General features: G+C 40.4%; 1 protein-coding gene across 4 annotated transcripts in view; it reads left to right on the top strand.

The window, feature by feature from the left end:
- The window catches only part of SATB2 (SATB homeobox 2), a 177,270-nt gene extending 167,302 nt beyond the window's left edge, over positions 1 to 9,968 (top strand). For all 4 annotated transcript variants that reach the window (XM_018553915.1, XM_018553914.1, XM_018553913.1 and 1 more), the window contains one exon: positions 9,146 to 9,968. In XM_018553915.1, coding sequence (XP_018409417.1) covers positions 9,146 to 9,607 — 462 coding nt within the window. In that variant the 3' untranslated portion in view covers positions 9,608 to 9,968. The remainder of the gene's footprint in view (positions 1 to 9,145) is intronic.
- The last annotated feature ends 9,680 nt before the right edge of the window (positions 9,969 to 19,648 follow it).

Here is a 19,648-nt window from a genome sequence, read left to right as displayed (position 1 = left end):
GATATTTTTTTTTTTTTTTTTTTTTTTAAAAGGAAACATTTATATTGCAATAAAAGTATTGATTTTAACATAACTAAATAGGAGTATTTTAACCGCTCAGTAGCTTGCGGTTAACCTCTAGCTGGCAATCACCTTATTTGTAGCAGATGGATTTCAGAGTGATACAGAAAAGATCCTTATCGGTAAAGGGTTAATCTCAAGTCTCTGAGTGATTAAAGCTCTTCTTTGTACTTTTACTTATGAAAAGACACATCATGATTTTCTGCAATATCAAGAGCTGAAAACAAATACATGTTTGTGGGGCACCACTCAGTGCCTCCAGACATTCCCTGGTTGACCCCATTGGGAGAGGATTTTCCTGGCCCTATGCTCTTGTTTTCCCCTCAAAGTAGTATGATGCCAAAGTTTTCTTTATATTCTCCCCTTCCTTCTTATGTGAACATGCATGCTTTGCGGACCTGAGCGTACATGTTTATGAAAGATTTTTAAACAACGTGATTGTGTCCAGATGTCTAGACACCATTTGGTGTCTATGGGCACCTTTAGGCCTGAATCCAATATGCCATGATTAGATTATGGCTTTATATAAAAAGCTTTAGAAAATACATTTTGCATGATGGCAGTTATGCAACCATGTCAAAAATATAAAAGTCATGAATCTGTCCTGTTACTAGCTACACTTTTAGGAAAAGAGAGGTGAGCATAGTCAGTACTTACAAAAAAAAGAAAAAAAGGTGAGCATAGTTACCTGTCTAGAAAGGGTTACTGCAGGCTAACCGCAAAGAGTGTGGTTTGTGTTTGGCCTTCCTAATTTCTGCATTTAGTTTCTCTAATTTCTGCACTGCGTACCTAGATCCCATCTAGATAAGGTACAAAGGCATTCAGGAAGTGATGGGGGTTGCTTGTGGTACAGTCTTAACTAAGAAACAGCTGGTCATAGGGTAAAAGCCTTAACAGGGGGAGTGCAAGGAGTGCTGAACTGTTTAGCTACTTTTAAGAATAACTTCTGTGAGATTAAGGCAAAGGGTCACTGGGATGAATTTCTTTGAACACTGAGGTTACAGTTTTCTGTACAAGACCACCAGTGCTCCTGGTGCAGTCCAAAACCAGATTGTAATCTCCTCAGTTTACCATGTGCTACAAATCTACAATTACTGTTACAAATGCATAAACTCTGGCTAGGTCATCTGTAGCTCCTCGGTGGCTGAAGAACTACAAGTTCAAGGATGCACTGCCTATAGCAAAGGCTTTAATTTCCACAAACACAGGAAGGGTTGCACGCTGTCTAACCATATCTTAGTCTGTATAGGGCTTGTACTCACAGAAAATAATGTTATGTCTTTTCCATATACAATGGTTCATCCTATATCCTTGTGGGTTCATTTAGTAAAGAAGTAGAGTCTGTTCACCTTGTAAATCTAATGTTCAATGAGTTTAATATATATAGGGTGAGTAGAGCTTAGGTAAATAGGACGCATCTGATTGATGGCATAGAATTACATATTATTTGCTAGGTAGAATGCTAAACACATATGTATTTTAACTGCATATTACACTGTTTTGCTGAAGTTGCACTTCAATAAAGCAGTACAATGACAAAAATAAGGATAAGGTGTTGTAACTAATAGTAGGTCATCTGATTTCAGTTTACTGAAGCCAGGTTGGTGATAGATGACTGTTACGTATATTTATGTAATACAAGATTATTGCATGTATTTGTGTATTATAATATTATTGCATGTGTCTTTGTATCATAAAATTATTGCATGTGTTTGTATATTATAAGATTATTGCATGTGTTTGTATATTATAAGATTATTGCATGTATTTTTGTATTATAAGATTATTGCATATGTCTTTGTATCATAAGATTATGGCATGTGTTTGTATATCATAAGATTATTGCATGTGTCTTTGTATCATAAGATTATTGCATGTGTTTGTGTATTATAAGATTTTTGCATGAATTTGTATATTATAAAATAATTGCATGTACTGTGTTTGTGTATTGTAAGATTTTTGCATGCATTTGTATGTTTTAAGATTATTGCACAAATTTGTGTACTAGATCATTGCATGTGTATACATAATTTGAGACGATAAAAGATGCGTTGGATTTCTGCAATAGGTATAATTAAACACAAATGTATATATGTAATGTAGTTATCCAGTCATGTATTTATTGTATCTACATGGCCTTATGGTGAAACAAAACACAGTAATAATCTACATTTATTTGTTTTTCTGTTGTTATAAAAAGGGTTTAAAAGTTTGTTTGCTCCCTGAAGCAAATGATATGCTTAGAACTATTCTGATGACTTCACCAATCCAGTGACCATTTTAAAAACATATTTTGTAGCGAAAGGGCTTATTAGCGGATTGAGGTCCTCCGCAGATCTTAGGAATGATTCTCTATGTCACAGAGTTTATATCAGTACTCTGCGTTACATAAAAGCTGTGGTTTTCTAGGGGGGGGGAGATGTGTCAGGTCACCACTGGTCACTTGTATAGGGGTGGAGATTGCTTTATGACTGTGGTCTGTTAAAACTAGCAGCGTGGCAGTATAAGCAGCAGGCCAGCTACAGCTGTGCCCAAGCCACTAGTTCTCCTAAGGAAAGGACTGGGGGGAGTCCCTGCGTACCAGTCAGGCTACATCTGTGTTTAAGTGCGGTCAGCAAGAGCAAAGCTTTATAATCAAAGGCTGCACTTAACTGGCAATGACTTCCACTGCACAAATGACAGGGCTGTGATATCTGTGATGCTCAATTGTAATCTTTATTCTCAAGTATGCTGTTGACAGCTGAAAGGCAGCAGTTTGGCACCACTAAACACACATACTTTGTGTATCTTTCAGCTTCTTATGTCTCTAATGCAAGATGGGCTTGTGGCAACAGCTTTCAATAGGGATATCTATATATCGAAAGGAATATGTGCATATGAACATGAATTTATAATTTGGCTAATTTCATCTTAAAATCAGTGGGCATGGTAATAGCATGGTTATGTCCCTTTCAGGTTTTAAAAGTTTGCTATTGTGGAAAATATATATTTAAACAATATTATTATGTTGCCAGAACGTAAAGCACTTAAAGCATATCATATTTTGAACAGAAATGTAATCTATTGTAGGTTAAATGTGATGTAGTGCCTACTTTCTTTTTTTGGCTTTTTACATTTCTCTGCACCTTCTTTTTTGTGTGAAAATCGTGCACCTTCTGATCCTGCCAGTAGCACGCTTCCTCTACCAGGGTGACAACAATCACTAATTTGACTTGATCTATGCAAAAGTAGTGTTGTCACCCATGACATGACTACAGATTTCCTGCCCCTCCCCTCTACTTCATATCGTAGGGGGAGGTTTTCTGTATCTTAAAGAGATAAGTGGGAAAAAATGCAGCAGAGGCAGACAGCATAAAATGTTATCTGATTACAAGACGTCTGGCAGGATTAACAGATATTTTTTTTCAGTTACCGTACAGATTTAACAAAACACATTCAATTGTATATTTACCAGACCAAAAGGGCGCAAATCATAAATAAGTAAGTTCTTTGTCAAGGTTTAAATACACTAATATTTTTCTAGCATTTTGCCAGGAATAAAATATTCAACAAGCTTAATATTCCTGGTCATTTTTGGCCGGGAAGATGCCAAATTCTGAAGTTGTCTTACATGCCAAACTATATATTCAAACATTTTTATAGAAATGCTGCAAGAATGTGAAGCACATCATATATTTTAAGCATTTTGATGGAAAATAAATATCCAACTGGTTTATATTAATGCCCATTTCAGGCTGCGGGAAGCTAAGAGAAACTAATAGGCAGGAAGTTGGTAGTTTGTGGGGAAAATGGGATCTAACGGGTTTGGTAAATTTAGCCCTAATATTCTAACAATTAAATCCTAACTGGAGTGTAAACAACCTGTCCTTTCAAATATTTGGTTTTCGTAGTAAAGACATCTCCCTTTGCAGTCTTTATTTAGTTTCCTTATTATATATCACATTTAAACAAATACATTCTGTTGTCATTTACATGATCTGAAAATCTGACTTAGGCACTGAAGTAAAAGGAATGGAGAGATTTCCCTTTGGAGTGTGAATGTTCACTTTGCTTTAGTAAATAAGGTGAAGCTGCCTTCACTACAATCATTAAATCATGTGCAAGTCCTGTTTTTTTTACTAACCTACCGTGCACGTGATTAACTGAATGTAGCTTTACCATATTCACTAAGCTGGGTATACACGGTTATATTTTCTTCATATAACCTGTGGGCTGAACAAAGAAAATATGACAGATTCCTCCATCAGAACTGGATGACCGAATCTCCTGTTGTTTTGCATTATATTATGACAGTGGCTAGCAGCTGCTGTCAGAATACCCGAACAGATCTTGCAGCTAATTGGCTGCAAGCTATGTTTGGCCGAAGGTTTCCCAACCAGCTCCTTCAATCAGCTGATTGAGGGATAACGGAGGGAAGGGTGCCAACAGGGGCACCCACTGTGCGAATTTCGGCTGGTTCCTCAAGAACTGGCTGAAATTTGCCGGATATAGTGAATGTTCTACATCTTTAGTAAATTAACCCCATATTTTTGTGTATGGTAAAATGTGTGCCAGATCATTGTGGTTGGGAGACTGAATGGGAAAAATCTGATTGGTTGCTGAAGGGCAACACAAATTGTTGAAACGCTTTAGTAAATTTGGCCAGTAGATTTTCTATCTGATAAGCTGCTGATTACAAAATGGCTACCCCTTAGAGCACATTTCTACTTGTTGTAGAATACAGGAGGTCATTCTTGTTTGTAAGAATCAGAACACCTTCAACCCAGAGAAAAGATTTATAATAACCTATCCCAGCAACATCTCCATTTCATAAAATCTTGTTGCAAGACAATTATTAACCTGTGTTGTATTATAATAATACACCAAATCTGCCATGAGCAACATATAAGATATTAAAGGAAAAGTGGACCGCAGGCTGGATGAAATTGAACACATATTTCCATGTCTGACTTCCTACCATTTTGCACGCTTCTATTGATTTTTTCTGACACGCTCTTTTTATATTGAAGAACGTGCTTTTATTTTCTTCCTTCTGCAAGAACCCGCAAGGAGAAACAGTAACAAAAAAAAAAGAAAGCCAAAGTAATTTTAAACCTGCCCGAAGTAAAAATGTAATGTAACACCTGTACTCAACAATTTCTCGTTGTAAATATAGATATACTTCTATTTAATAATACACAGCCTCTCATGGGTGTTTGAACTCCATAGTTTCAGAAAGATAGTGATTAACTTGTCTCTTACGTGGATTTTTCTGCGTTCTGTATTACAAAGCAATTGAAACAAAGTTTACTCATGTTGTCAAAGGCAGTGTTTGAATTATAAAGAAATGTTCTAAAGTTACATGTTTGACTCCATGCTGTGAGTTATTTATATACAGCATAGTGAAAAAAATACCAGGCAGATTGGCATGTGCAAGGGGTACAGTCCTATTTCCAATCAATACCTACCCAGAATAGAAAAGCTAGATGATGACCATGTATTGCAATCATATTATGATTCCCCAACAGCTAGGTTTGGCTATCTGCATGTATAGCTAAATATAAGAAAGTTTGGATAGAACAATCTAATCTCCAGCAGGCCCATAGAATTCAAATGTGATAGTAAATGTCATTTTGAAATTGCATTAAGTCTTCGTTGTGAAGAACAGTTAAGACCCCGATAAATGGGATTAGGGTCAAGGGTCTTACCAAGGCACAAAGGAACTAATTTAAAGACCAATCCAGGGAGTTGCAGACCTCTCAAGTTCGCCTACATTTTAATTTTATTTTTATGCTTATTTAAACTCTTTGGTGAACATGAGAGATCCGCTATAAGATGGTCATACATAAGGACATCTGGCTACTTGTTTTGCTGTAATCAGACCCCTTGGAGTATTCATTTGTCACACTGTATATGTATTTACTGCTTAGAGCCTGGTAGTGAGCTCCCTACTGGTTATTAATCCTTAGCATTAAATGTACCAGCATTGTTTATATATAATATATAATTCTTATCCATTTTATAAAAAAAGGTCTCATTAATAGAAATATTTCACTAGAACTCTGCGGTATGTTGATTTACAATCAGAGATATCTAAGATGTTCAAGACAAATGAGACAGATGTTTCCATGCACCAGCCAATTAGATGTTTACTTTTATTTTGTAACTACTAAAATAACAGTCACAGAATGTATTTTGTTGCTATAAGTAGCCATCCATAAACCTTAGGGCGTATTTTGTTGCTATAAGTAGCCATCCATAAACCTTAGGGCGTATTTTGTTGCTATAAGTAGCCATCCATAAATGTTAGGTGATTGTTGTCTAATATTTCTAGGATAAGGTGACACTTTTTTAATGTCTAAGGGACCACCATAATCAGGAGGGAAGGCCAACTCTGATATGCATTTTTTATAATGGGATGGAAGAGAAGTGCTAAAGATATTTGTTCATCACATAAACTCTCTTAGATAATGTTTACATAATTTACTAACTTCTAACTGCCATTTCATGTTTATAACCAGTTTAATGCCAATTTTTTTCCTTGTGTTCCACTTTCATTAAATTTCCGTCAATGTTAAGCACAAGAGGTTGCTTCTGATTATATATTAGCCAAAACAAGAGCAAAGTAATTATGTGGCTTTAGCTCCATTATCCAGTAAATAGTGATATTTTCTGGTTCCTATTCTTATTGAGGGTGGCATGTTTTACCAGACGACCACCATGACATGTGTCACGGCAGACAAAATCTGTGGGGGGAGTAACCATATATGATTGAAGTCTGGCCAAAACCAAGTACAATTTAGGACTCACAAAACTAAAAGCTTTGCAGACATTGGTTTTGCTGGACACGCACATTCCTGGTCACCTGAACAGCACACATCTCCTCATCCGCCTGAAACAATAAGGAAATTTTTTCAGAAGACTTGTGTCGGTAACCCCTTCAAGCTCCCTATTAATTCCTTGTCTGATAGAAAAATACCACTAAACTAGTGCTTATTATATGTAATCCAGATCACTGGCATAATGATACAGTACATTATATACTTTCCTAAACTCGTTCATTCAATATCTCACTTCCTTCCCTCCAGGCAGTGACCATTATATTTTACACATGGGTCCCAGCTGCTTTCCATTCTTCCCTTCAAAACATATTTAAGCACACAGAGATTGAAGGCGAGACGCTTTATCTAATGTAGTCAACTTTTAGCAAACAAGCCGATACTCTTTCCTACTCACATGTTTTATTAATAGTGGTTGATTATATCAGGGAATGAGTACAAGACTTCACTGGCAAGTAGGTTTTCATGCGCTGTGCTACTCTGGAATGCCTTCGTGATAGACTCCTAAAGAAACAGTAGTTAAGGAACAGAGCAATTAGACTGCATGAGGTGTTTCTATAAAGGGTGCTGTTGTGTGTTGTATGTGCAAAGGAACCATGTAGGTGAATGTATATACCTTTCTATTTAGAAAGAAAGAGAAAGGTTTAGCTGTCTGGGTAAATAAGTACCACATATAATATGTTTCATAGTTGGGGCACACCATGCAATAACTAAAGAGCCCAGGTACCCAGTGATCCTGGTTTATTTCTGATGGCAGTAATTTATATATATATAATGCATGGACCCAGGAATGGAGATTTCTTCCCACCCAGAGCTCTAAGAAATCTCCTGGCTCCAGGATCCCAACCTTGATCCAGAAAACCCAGAAAGAACTGAAAAGGCAGTTCTCTCCTGGTACCAGTAATGTCTTCCTGGAGCCACTCAGCCCCTCTGGCTGAGAACCCTGGGTGACTTTGAGGCCACCTAACACCGTGGTATTGCCTCACAATGCCACTATATATATATATAGATATAGATATATAATGCAAACATTTTTTACTTATTTGTGAAAATAATTGTGAAAGTTACTACCCAACAAAGCAAAGCATAAAGCAAAATAAATAAATATTTTTTTTTTTTTAAATAATCAAATATTTGTATTTAAAACAGAATCAATTATCCCGGTAAAGGATTTTGCAGGTGTATGGTCCAGTGCAGGATTAAACAATTTTACCAAACAGGTGCTAAAGATTAACAAAACTACATGTAGGTTAAAATACAATCATGAAATCAAACATAATCATCTGTTTAAGAGGAATAAAACTGGGTGAGGGAAAGCCACACTTTACTTATAAATGGGTATAACTAAATACAGTTCAGTGTAAAAAATCTTACACAATGGCAAGACTGAGCAAAGCAATAAGACACAGGATGGTCTTACTGCATCAACATGGCCTCTCACAGCCATTTCAGGGAAAACAGGTGTTTCCAGATGTGCTGTCTAAGTTCTTCTGCCGAAGCACAAAAAGCAGGCATCATTGAGGACTGACAACGTAGTGGTAAGTTAAGGAAACAAGGAAAGACACATCGATGAGGGGAATTTATCAAAACTGGAGCAGGCAGAATCTGGAGCAGTTGGTCATGCCAACCAATCAGCATCCACCTTTCATTTTCAAACCATAACTAAACAAACTGAAGAGAGAAACTGATTGGTTGCCATAGGCAACTGCTCTGTATTCTTCTGCTCAAGTTTTGATAAATTCCCCTGATCATATTTTCCTTTGCAATTGGAAAATGTCGAGTGACACCATCAGGTCAGACCCGGCGGAAACCAGTTGGACCCTCATACACCCATCTTCAAGTGATCTTCGTGGAACACTTGTGGCTAATAAGCCATATCTCTGAGATGGAAACAAGGCCAAGGAGCACAACTTTGCATGAAAACACAAAAAAATGGTGTGCAGAAAAATTGCAGCAGGTGCTCTAGATTAATGAGTCCCAATTTGACATATTTGAATGTAACAGAAGGCACTGTGTTTGTTAAAGGCCTGGAGAGTTTGGGTTGAGGAGTTGGGGATTTGGTCATATCAGGCTATTTTATGAAATTGTTTATGAAGAGAAAACAGTCAATGCATGCCAGCCATGCACTCAACACACGAGACCAGGCATCACACAAAAGCATACAGACAGTTTTCTTTCAGAGTTTTCATACATAAGTCCTATTGTTTCTATAACATTGTCTGTTATCATTGATTTAATAAATAAATGAGATATATTTATTCCATCAGGTACTTTTAGGACAACAAGCCCAGCCAGCCAAAGAGACCTCCCCTCCACGAGAAGAAGCACCACCTGTTCCACCATCATCAGAAGACAGCTGCACCAAAAAGCCAAGATCTCGTACCAAAATTTCCCTTGAAGCTCTGGGAATCTTACAGAGCTTCATCCATGATGTGGGTCTCTACCCAGACCAAGAGGCCATCCACACCTTATCTGCTCAGCTGGATCTCCCCAAACACACCATTATCAAGTTTTTTCAGAACCAGCGTTACCATGTCAAACACCACGGCATCCTGAAAGAGCACCTGGGTATAGCAGTAGATGTGGCAGAGTACAAAGATGAGGAGCTCTTGACAGAATCTGAAGAGAACGACAGCGAAGGAAGCATGGAGGAGATGTATAATGTAGAACAGAGTGAAGAAAACAGTGGAAACATTAAGCCCTCTCTTTCTGAGGTGGATCAGAGATAATAGAACATAACACCTCACATAAAAACATGTCAGCAATACATACGTGCAAGAGAAAATGACTTTTATTACTTGTAATGTCCTATCTCTGCAGCGGTAGAGTGAATGGAACAATTCGTTTTTTGTATTGCTATCTTGGAAACTTGCCTTGACACTTGAGTGTATAAATGACATGTGACTGGAAGAAAACTAGTTAAAACTATACCTTTAATCATCTTGCACTTAGAGTGGTACTTCAAGCAAACAAATTACGGGACCTCAAGATTGATAAAATCAATGAAGGAGAAGTATTTATATATATAAGTACACATATACACGTGTATATGCTTTGATATACTGTATATACACATGTGTATGTGTGAGGGGGAATATATATATATATATAACCGATATCACATGGGAAGCAAACATTTCATTCTCAAAATACAGACTGTGAAATGAATTCTATACAGAAAAAGACTGGGCTGCATATTAAAACCACTCTCCAATGAGATGCTTTTGGTTTCCTTCTACACAGACTGCCTGTTCTCATTGAGTGGTTAAAGGAATTTCTTTTCATGTTCTCATTATTTTCTTGTGTTTATTCTTGATTTATGTTTATTTTTCTTAGTCTCTGCTTTTGTTCAGGCCGCATGGTGGATAACTTTTATTTAAAGATATGTGTTTTCAGAGTAAAATACAAAAAAATGCAATAAAAATATATAATATAGATGCATCAAAAAGGTCATTTAATGTTTAAGGACAAGTGTTTTAATCTGTAAGCAACAAGGTGGGAATTTATTGTTATTTTGTTCATGATGTGATGAAGTACATAGTAAAATGTTGCTATATTTTAACTGTATATTCATCCTTTATTTTCACAAGCAATGTTATAATCTGCATTTATCTAGTTTTATATTGAAAGGAAAGCTATCTACAGGCTTTGCATGGCAGGTGAGCACAGCTGCAATTGGCAATGCCCAAATGTTAATGGTAATGTATAAATTTGGAGAAATGTCAAGAAAGCCTCTGAGTCGCCAGCATCAGGATTGCTAAACTGTGCAGGGAAAACACTGGAGAAGTGAGGTGTCGCTCCTTTGCTGTGTCCAGCATAGCAATCCTGCCACTGGCTGTTCTCACCAGTTAAAGGGTCACTAGTGTTAAAGGGGCCTGATTTTGATGTTTCTTACAAGACAATTACACAATTGTCAATAAATTGACGATACAAATACATTTTGTTGTGCAAAAAATCCCCATGGTGGGTATATGTGTACCACAATATTAATTTACTATACAGAGTATCTCAAAATGAAGTACATGAATATTTTGGTAAATGGAAAAAGTGGAAACCTCCTTTTCAGATCTGATGCTTGTCCGTAGTTACTTGTAGTAAACTCTCCAAATCCATTATAGTCACACTAGATGTTAGTTACATATTTTCATTTATACAGGGCCAATAATGTTTTGATGCCTTGCATAGTACATAGAACCATTCACATCACTCTTAGCCCATGATGAAGCTTTCAGTTTAATATTCTAACCATACTCAACAGGTACATAAATTAGGTTCAGTTTTCAAAGAAATCTATGCAGAGAGAAATTCAGAGGCTGTCTTTGCTGTCCTTCTGAAATTGGTAATCATCAACTGACAGTCACCTAATGGCTGCAATGCTTCTGAATCAGTGATTCAGAACAAGTATGCAGATTAAAAGTTGTGGCATCCCTTGCTGCAAGCTTGTTATAGGTCAGTAAAATGTTGTTGCCTACATAATTCCCCCAGTATGTTTTTTTTTTTACTGTTTTTGAATTCTGTGAGGAAAATTAAAGGAGAATTATTATGTGAGTCGACCTGTGACAGTGAAACACAGGTTGGCTCAGTAGATCGGGAAGTGAGCGAACACATAGCGGTGCTCGCTCAATTCTTGATCTATCCCTGCAGAGAGCCGTGACAGGGAAGGGACTGGATTCCCCTCTCCCCTGTCCGATCCTCTAGCGCCGACTGGCGGAATGGTTGGCAGAGGGGGCAGGCACAGCTGGCTCTGCTTCTAGATAGGCAGAGCCAGCTGTCACTTACGCAGCTGGGTGGATCCAGACATAATTGTCGAGATCTGTTCTGGCTGCGGCGACTCAGTATACCACAGGTTGTAGCTCACGGTATACTGAGCTTTGGGTGATGGGAGGACGCTAGTTTGTGCCCTCCAGTTACCCTTAGGAGAACTATGGGGAAAAGCCCTAACCCCATAGTTCTCCTTTAAGCCAACACACACAAGCAGATGATTCCAGCCATTCTGTGGGGTTTAAAGATAAGGCTTAGTTAATTTTTCTGGCATGTAGCCCCATGAACATAACTTTCCTCTAGTAAGGTGTGTCCCATGTCCTAGTGCCTGCTGCTTAATATAGTATCCGTCCCACAAGTGCCACCAGATACCTCCTACAGCACTGTTTTTTCAGTGATGTGGGGGTTAACAACAGTCACTGCCAGTGTGAAAGAGTCTGCACACGTTCACGTCTGTATACGGCCGCTTATCCGCTCCTCCCTCCTTTTTCCTTCATTCATAGTCGTTGTACAGTCTTTCCCACGATGCAAAGCGATCTATGATTGGAGGATAAACAGATGAATAACAGGACCCGCCTCCCCCAATCATCAGTCATTGTGCATTGTGGGAAATAATAGTACAACGTCTATAAATGCAGTAATAGGAGGAAGGGGCAGGTGAGTGCTTCAACCTTTGCATACCTTTCATACAGCAATGTTAGCATTGTAAGTTTAGAGCTGTAGGGAGTATCAGGCAGCGCTCAACACACCTCTATGGTGGTAAGTTATGTTGCTGGGGCTGCATAATAAAAATAAAAATTCAGCTTTAGGAACCCTGAAGAACCTATGACCCAAACTGAACTAAAACCTTCAATGCTGCAAGGCCACATTGTCATACAATACACTTTGGTTTATAATGTAAATATAAAACCGAAGAACCAAAATGTAATATATTACAGCTTAACCGCTTTTAGATTTGGTGGAAGCATTCCTTTTCTTTTTTCAGTTTTTTTACTATTTAACCTGGTGATCCTGCAATCCTACAAAGAGACCTTTTCTGGCAAGATCAATGGGCATTTTATTTGCACTTATCGAATAGAAATAACAAAACAATAGTATGTTTAACAGACCAAAAGGGAAAACAGTAAGATAATGTAATTGGTAGGGTTTACATACACTTAAACTTGGCAGAATGCAGTACAGTATGTGAGATGTAGGTAGCTGAGAATTTTCTAAGCAGGTTTTCATGTCTGTCACAATTAGGGTTATCAAGCGATGAGAGATCAGAGATTAGGGGAGGGTGGAGAGTTGTGTGTAGTCTAAGAGGGTAGAATTTTGGTGTTCAATGGCCATAGTGATGCATAGCCATAGTTAGTGGGTGTACACATATATGATCAACAGTCATGGGGATTAGAGGAGCCTAAAACGTTTTTCAGCCCATTGTAGACCTTCCGAGCAGCAAGGATAGATCGGGCAGTAGGTGGGCCGTAGAGTCGTTAATCAGCTCAATATTGCACCCACCAAAAAGTAGATTAGAGTACTTAAAACAGGCACCTCTTGAACCCTAGGTGCTGGTAAATCACTTGGGGATCTTGGGTAACCTTTTGAAATAAAGAAAACTTGTAGTTCCAGAATAATAGCTTGCTCTGTTAGTATAATGTAAAGTAATTTATTTATTGGAAGGGCAAAGATCAATGTGTTTTTGGGGTTCAGAATCTCCTTCTTCAGGTCTAAAAAAACAGGGAGATTAACATATCAGATAACAGATGTGTATATCAAGATTCTATATTTAAAGCAGAACTAAAAAAAACCCTCACCTTTAATACAGTGCTTTCCCCCGCAGAAGGTTCACTCCATTCTGCTTCCGGTTGAATAATCATCCAACCCACTTTCTGTGGCCCCAGGATGTCATGAACCTCATTGTATGCTCTGGACTGATACTCTCCTTGACTGAGTGGGGCTCACACATTATTATGTGAGCACCTCTCGGTCCAGGAGGAAAAACCACACCCCATTGCCACCAAGGAGGAAGAGGAAGGACCTGTATTTGTATTGTAAGCTGTACTTGTACATTGTTTTTTCACAAAGAAAATCTAAAATATGTTTTGACACAAAATGTGGTCCAGTCAACCTTTTAACACCATAACCATGTGACCAGAGTTTTATAACTAAGGAAAGAAAGGAGGTTGTAAGCATAACCAAAACAGAAAGTCAGTGGTTTGAACTTTATTGTACATACTTTACAAGAATTTGATTGGATAGTTACTAACTTCATCCCAAATTGCCTCATAAACTCGTACCTTACCACTAACACGGTTTTGTGTAGTTTTGTTCTAAGAAAAGCCAAGGCAAGGCACTCCCATGGTCAGACTATTTGTCTTCTACATATTCTGTACTAAGAATCTTATAAATTGTTAGATAATGGGGCTGATTTACGAAAGTACTATAAGGTATTTACTTAGCAAAGTGAATGAGGTGAAGCTGTGCTGACTTCAATCATTCAATCACGTGCAAGTCAAAAACCTTTTTCTTTTTTCATTTTCCCTTGCACATGATTGGGTATTCTATACAAAGTTAACTTTCACTTAATTTCAACTCCTTTACAAAGCTTAGTAAAACAAATAATTTTACAAAGAGAACATGCTCTACTATTTTAGTAAATCAACCCCTATAGGAGAACATTTCTTTCCTTTTCAGGTTTTGTAAACCTGAATCTCACCATTTGTTTTTCAAAAGATATCAAAGGGCCATGGACAGGATAGCAAGCAACAGTTCAGTAACTGGAATATACCAAGCTGATATTATGTTTCATGGGAAAAGGGAACACATATAAATGCTGGTGTCATGCATAGTAGTGGTATTGTGTTGTCAATCTGCTGACTAGAAGAAAGTTACTAAACGATAGGCAAGTTGGGATGCCATTGAGGGGCCCCTCACAACTGTGCATGACTCTTGGGACCTCAGCTACAGCCTAAACTACACAATTTTAATCTCTTGCTACTATGATAGTTAAGCACTTGTTGACAATCGCCTCATTTCCAGCACGCTGATTCAGATGTGTTGCAGTTGAGGTGACTACTAATCCTCAATATGGAACAAATATATAGTATTTAGGACTTAGTCCAGCCAGGTTTTATGATCTATAGAATATTCTACATTCTCATTGTAATAAATGTCTAGTCTTGGGTACTTTATAAACAAAACCTCTTCAGTAAGTAAGGAGTATGAAACCTCTATTATATCTAGAAGCTGTACATGATTACTATGAACCTGTCATGAATGTGGGACAAATTGGGCTGGCTTGCACACCACGTACATGTCACTGCCTGAACTGCCGGCAGTTCACTGGGTATTTGTTAATACACAATTTTTTATTGTCCATAAGTCAAACGGGCTGCCTGTGCCGAGCAAATACCTTTGACCTATTTCTGGACCTCAATGGATAGGTGCTAAACAGAAATGAATATCTAATAATTGGCAGAATCTCTATCTTACATAACTAGCTAGATGTGTCTGTGACTAACTAAGGGCTTGTGCAGAGAGGCTTTGGTTACCTGTACATCTCAAAAGGACCTGTTGCAGTACAACAACTAAAAATCAAACTAGGTGAAGCACAGTCTCAGAATGGCCATCCACACAACACAATTAAAATTAACAGACATATACAGACTTCTACACAAGCTCCTAATGTGTCTCACACTTGGCTCTATGACTTGCCACTGGAACCTTGCAGTCCCAAAGCCTGAAGGAAGCTTTACACACACACAACAGAGATGTTGCATTTAGGAACATCAACCCGAAAATCAACCATGGTTGGTAGTACCATTTGGAACCTATGGAGAAATCTTTCCAGTACGCCACTGCCCTCCTTCTTGAGAGGCCATTGGTGGGTGAAAGAGCTTGTTGGGTAATCTGAGGTCTGTAGTAAGGTGTACTAGAGGGATGAGAAGGGCATGAAGTGAGGGATGAAGAAAGTAAATGTATTCTTTAATCTAAAATAATGCAGAGATAATTTCTGGAAAATCTGGAGAGAATTGATACTTCACATGAGTCATTTAATCTACGCTGAAACAGATATATACACGGGGGAAACAAAAACTATTTTAGAGGCGATTTTTCCATGTCGAGGGCCACTATCCAACACAAAATGGGAGGATATATTTTATCAAAACACACTTAACATAAACTGGAATGTTTCAGATCATGTAGAAATGTTCTACAATCTCAATACTCAAAGACACACGTATGATAAATCTCCAAAGTGACCATGTGAACATCTAAATCAAGGGATAAATCTGGTTGCCTATCCATGATCTAAATTATTTTTTTTTATATATATATATTCTTTATTTGTAAGCAGAAGGGCATGATACAGAAGACAGAGATCCAGTCGCCCGAAGGCTGCACATATGCATATAACAGCAACAAAATTAACCAAACTAACATAGATGTTACAGAGCTGGTGCATTTTCAGTCATCTTACGCCTTGGATCCACCTATCACTCCGAACCATAACCCTTATGACATTTTTTATATTCAAAACACATATACATAAATGAGTAACGAAGAAACAAAAGACCAGATAGATACAAGACACAAAACAACAGAAGAACAACAGAGGTGACAGGATGCTCGACTCGAGACTCTGGCCAGCGTCTGCCCGCCCTCCAGCACTCCCATAAAATACCCAACGCCAAGTGTTGCATCACCGCCCCCTGGGCCTTGACATTGACGGTGGTTCATTCCTTACAAAGCTGTGCGCATTCTGAGGAGTCCCTAAATTGGTACCACCCCGCCCAGGTCGCCACGAACTTGTGTGGGGACCCACACATCGAGGAGGTCAGATCCTCCATCAATTTGATTTCCTCCATCCGACTCACCCACATCCCCACTGACGGTGGTCGGGCCTGTCTCCACAAGGCTGGAACACAGGCCCGAGCAGCATTGAGCATGTGAATCAGTAGGGAACGCTGATAAGTTTTTCTGTGACCGTGGGGCCAAGTGAAGGAGGTATACAGAGGGTGTGAAAGGTATTGATAGGCCTGTAATCTGCGTTACCAGGTCTGCAATTTGGGACCAGAGGGGAGCAACCCTGGGACAGTCCCAGAAGATATGTAGTAAGGAACCTTCCTCCTCTCCGCACCTCCAGCATGTCGCCGGCACCGAGGGATACATGGCGTGCAAAGCCTTAGGGACTCTATACCATCTGGTCAGCAGTTTGTAGCCAGTTTATTGGTATCTATTAGACACAGAGGATTTTAGAGCAAAGTGTAGCATGCGGTCCACCTGTGCAGGGCTAAATTCAATCCCTAGGTCCGAGGCCCATTGTCTGATGAAATAAGAAGGAGGAAGGTTGTTTAAAGTCTGTTCGCTGTCTCAGCGGGGGAACCCCCGCCTTCGAGGTGCATAGGTAATAGCGTATCTGCAAGGCGCTCCATGTCCGTAACGGTGGGTCATGAACTTCCTTTATCTGGGACATAGGCATCCACTGCTCCGACTCCTGAAACTGGTACAATCTCGTATGGGCCGAGGCTGCAAGTTCATTGGCCAGTGGGTTATGCAGACCCGGAGGAAAGTGCAGGTTTCCAGTCAATGGCACGAGGGGCGAGGAGGAACGCGACGTGGGTCTGGGACTGCCACATCTCGTTCATCAGGCTCAACCCTTTTTCTGGGGTATGGAGGCCCCTAATATTAAATGTAGTAACATTGACAAGCGGCATCATGAATAGTCTTGCTTGCCAATCAGGTGGAACTTCTGGCCGTGAGTGCAGGAGTTTTTCGACCAAACCGAGGCACTGGTATGGCACTGGCAGGCGATGCAACCGTAGGAAACTTCACCCGCAGCGTCTACAAGCCGGGAACACACAATCACCAAGGGAGACACATCTAGACACAAAGACAGACAAACCGACGTACAAGGGGGAAAGAGAAAGAAAGAGAGAGAACACCGGTCACAGGGAAGGTGAGAGCGCGTCTGACCTCCGCGTGAGAAAAGAAGTGGGGAAACAGAACATACACGATGCAGGCGTTCCTATGGGTCACCTCCGATCCTGAAAGGAAACACCTCAAAACCTGGGGGAAAAGGTTAAACACAGCAGTGGACAGAGTGAGTCAGAGGCAGCACATAAAATCTCAGTGTACCATATGTCTCCCACTTCCAAAATGCAACCACTACTATTACCCGGTTAAAGGGCCAAGATTAACACATCAGCCATACAGCTGATCTCTGGCGTGGTCTCTGACTCCTCACGGGCCTAGGAGACCTGGTGGGCACGATGGGAGATCCATCCATGGAAGTGGCCTCCAGCCAATCGGGGAGAGCCAGGGATTCGCATTCCAGGAAAGATCTCAAGGCCGATACCTGACGTGGGTGAGTTAGCCTGAACACCCGCTCGCCCCTTCCGATAATCATGGAGAATGGGAAGCCCCATCGATAGGTGATCCTCCTTGATTGTAGTAGGTCAGTGAGCGGTTTCAGGAGACGCCTACGGTACAGCGTTTGAGGGCACACATCTGGCAGAATCTGGACGTCTGCCCCATCAAAGTCCACTGTGCCCTGCCTCCAAGCCCTGCGCAGGAGCTCCTCCTTAACATTGAAAAAATGCACTCGACAGAGGACGTTTCTGGGCCTGTTTGAGTCAGCCCCTCTAGGACCGAGGGTCCTATGTACCCGGTCAAGTTCAATCACAGCCGTTGGAGGCTTATCTAGTAGGCCATTGAAAATGGTGGTAACTGCTGCCCTGAGATCTGCCCCTCCAGTGGCCTCCGGGATCCCATGTAATCGCAGGTTGCTGCGGCGGTTAGGGTTTCAGAGTCCTCCAACCGGAGCTGGAATTGAGTCATCTGGGCCCGCTGTTGTGAGAGGGAGTCTTCCAGGAGGGAGACTCGGGTGTCCAGTGTGTGATCCGCCTCCTCTAATGCCTCCATACGGATCGTGTGCTGGGTAACCCCCGCTCTGACATCCGCCAGATCAGAGCGCAGGGAGGACGTCAGTTGGGATATCATGGCCTGCATATTGTCTTTCGTCATATGGTGCCTGCACTACTCTGGGCCACGTGGAAGGCAGGGCACACTTGGGCTGTGCAGCCGGGCCTCGAGCCCTAGTACCCGCCGCGGGTTGGGGGATAGGAAGGAGTCCAGTCGGGCTTGTACACGAGGGCGGGGTGGTGCGCGGGGGGTGGAGCTCCTCTTACCCGCGTCTGCTCGCCACCATGTTCAGGCCACGCCCCCCCCGATCTAAATTCTAACAGGTCAGTATGCACTTATTGGAAATACTTCTCTGATCTCTACTGAAATCCCAGAACAATCCTATTCACTCTTATCCGTAAAAGATGTAACTCCTAAGGATTTTGAAGAAAATAGGTCACCAGCACTCCATAAGTTAAAATGAATGAGTCCTTTTAATGGACAATGATGTCACAGAAATCCAACATGAGCCTCATGTTGGATTTCTGTGACATCATTGTCCATTAAAAGGACTCATTCATTTTAACTTATGGAGTGCTGGTGACCTATTTTCTTCAATCTTGTGTTTTGCACGGTGCCATCCGTGAAGTTACTTCGAGCACCATTTATTTGATTGTTGGCCGGGACTGCTGAAAGGTGTGCGGAGGGCACCTCCACCAATTGCATCCTAAGGATTTTGCTCCACTCTAATGCAACAAAAGGACTCGAAATCCAGATATGAAAAGGAAAGCTGATGTAATGTAGATCAAAAGGTTGATCAATCTGGCCCTGGTCCTGGCTGGCAGCCACTGTTTACTTCTCCTGCCTGGCCATTGGATTTACAGGATACCAGAAGAAAGTAGAAGGGCTCTGACTTAGCCCTGACCAACAGCCCATGGCAAGAAAGGGAAACAGGATGGAGTGCAACACAGAAAAGGAGTTGGTGGAATGTTTGCAAGGGAGAGGGGACAGTAGGCCAACTGCCACCCTGCCTGCAACATCCTCATGCTCTCATCTACCACCACACCAGTAAACTCTCTTCCCCAAGCTCGCTACCACTGGCACCAGCCATTCCCCTTGCTTTT

Source organism: Nanorana parkeri, unplaced genomic scaffold (assembly GCF_000935625.1).
Source record: "Nanorana parkeri isolate BGI_ZX_2015 unplaced genomic scaffold, ASM93562v1 scaffold134, whole genome shotgun sequence".
NCBI classification, from domain to species: Eukaryota; Metazoa; Chordata; class Amphibia; order Anura; family Dicroglossidae; genus Nanorana; species Nanorana parkeri.
This window is presented reverse-complemented; position numbering and strand designations above follow the sequence as displayed.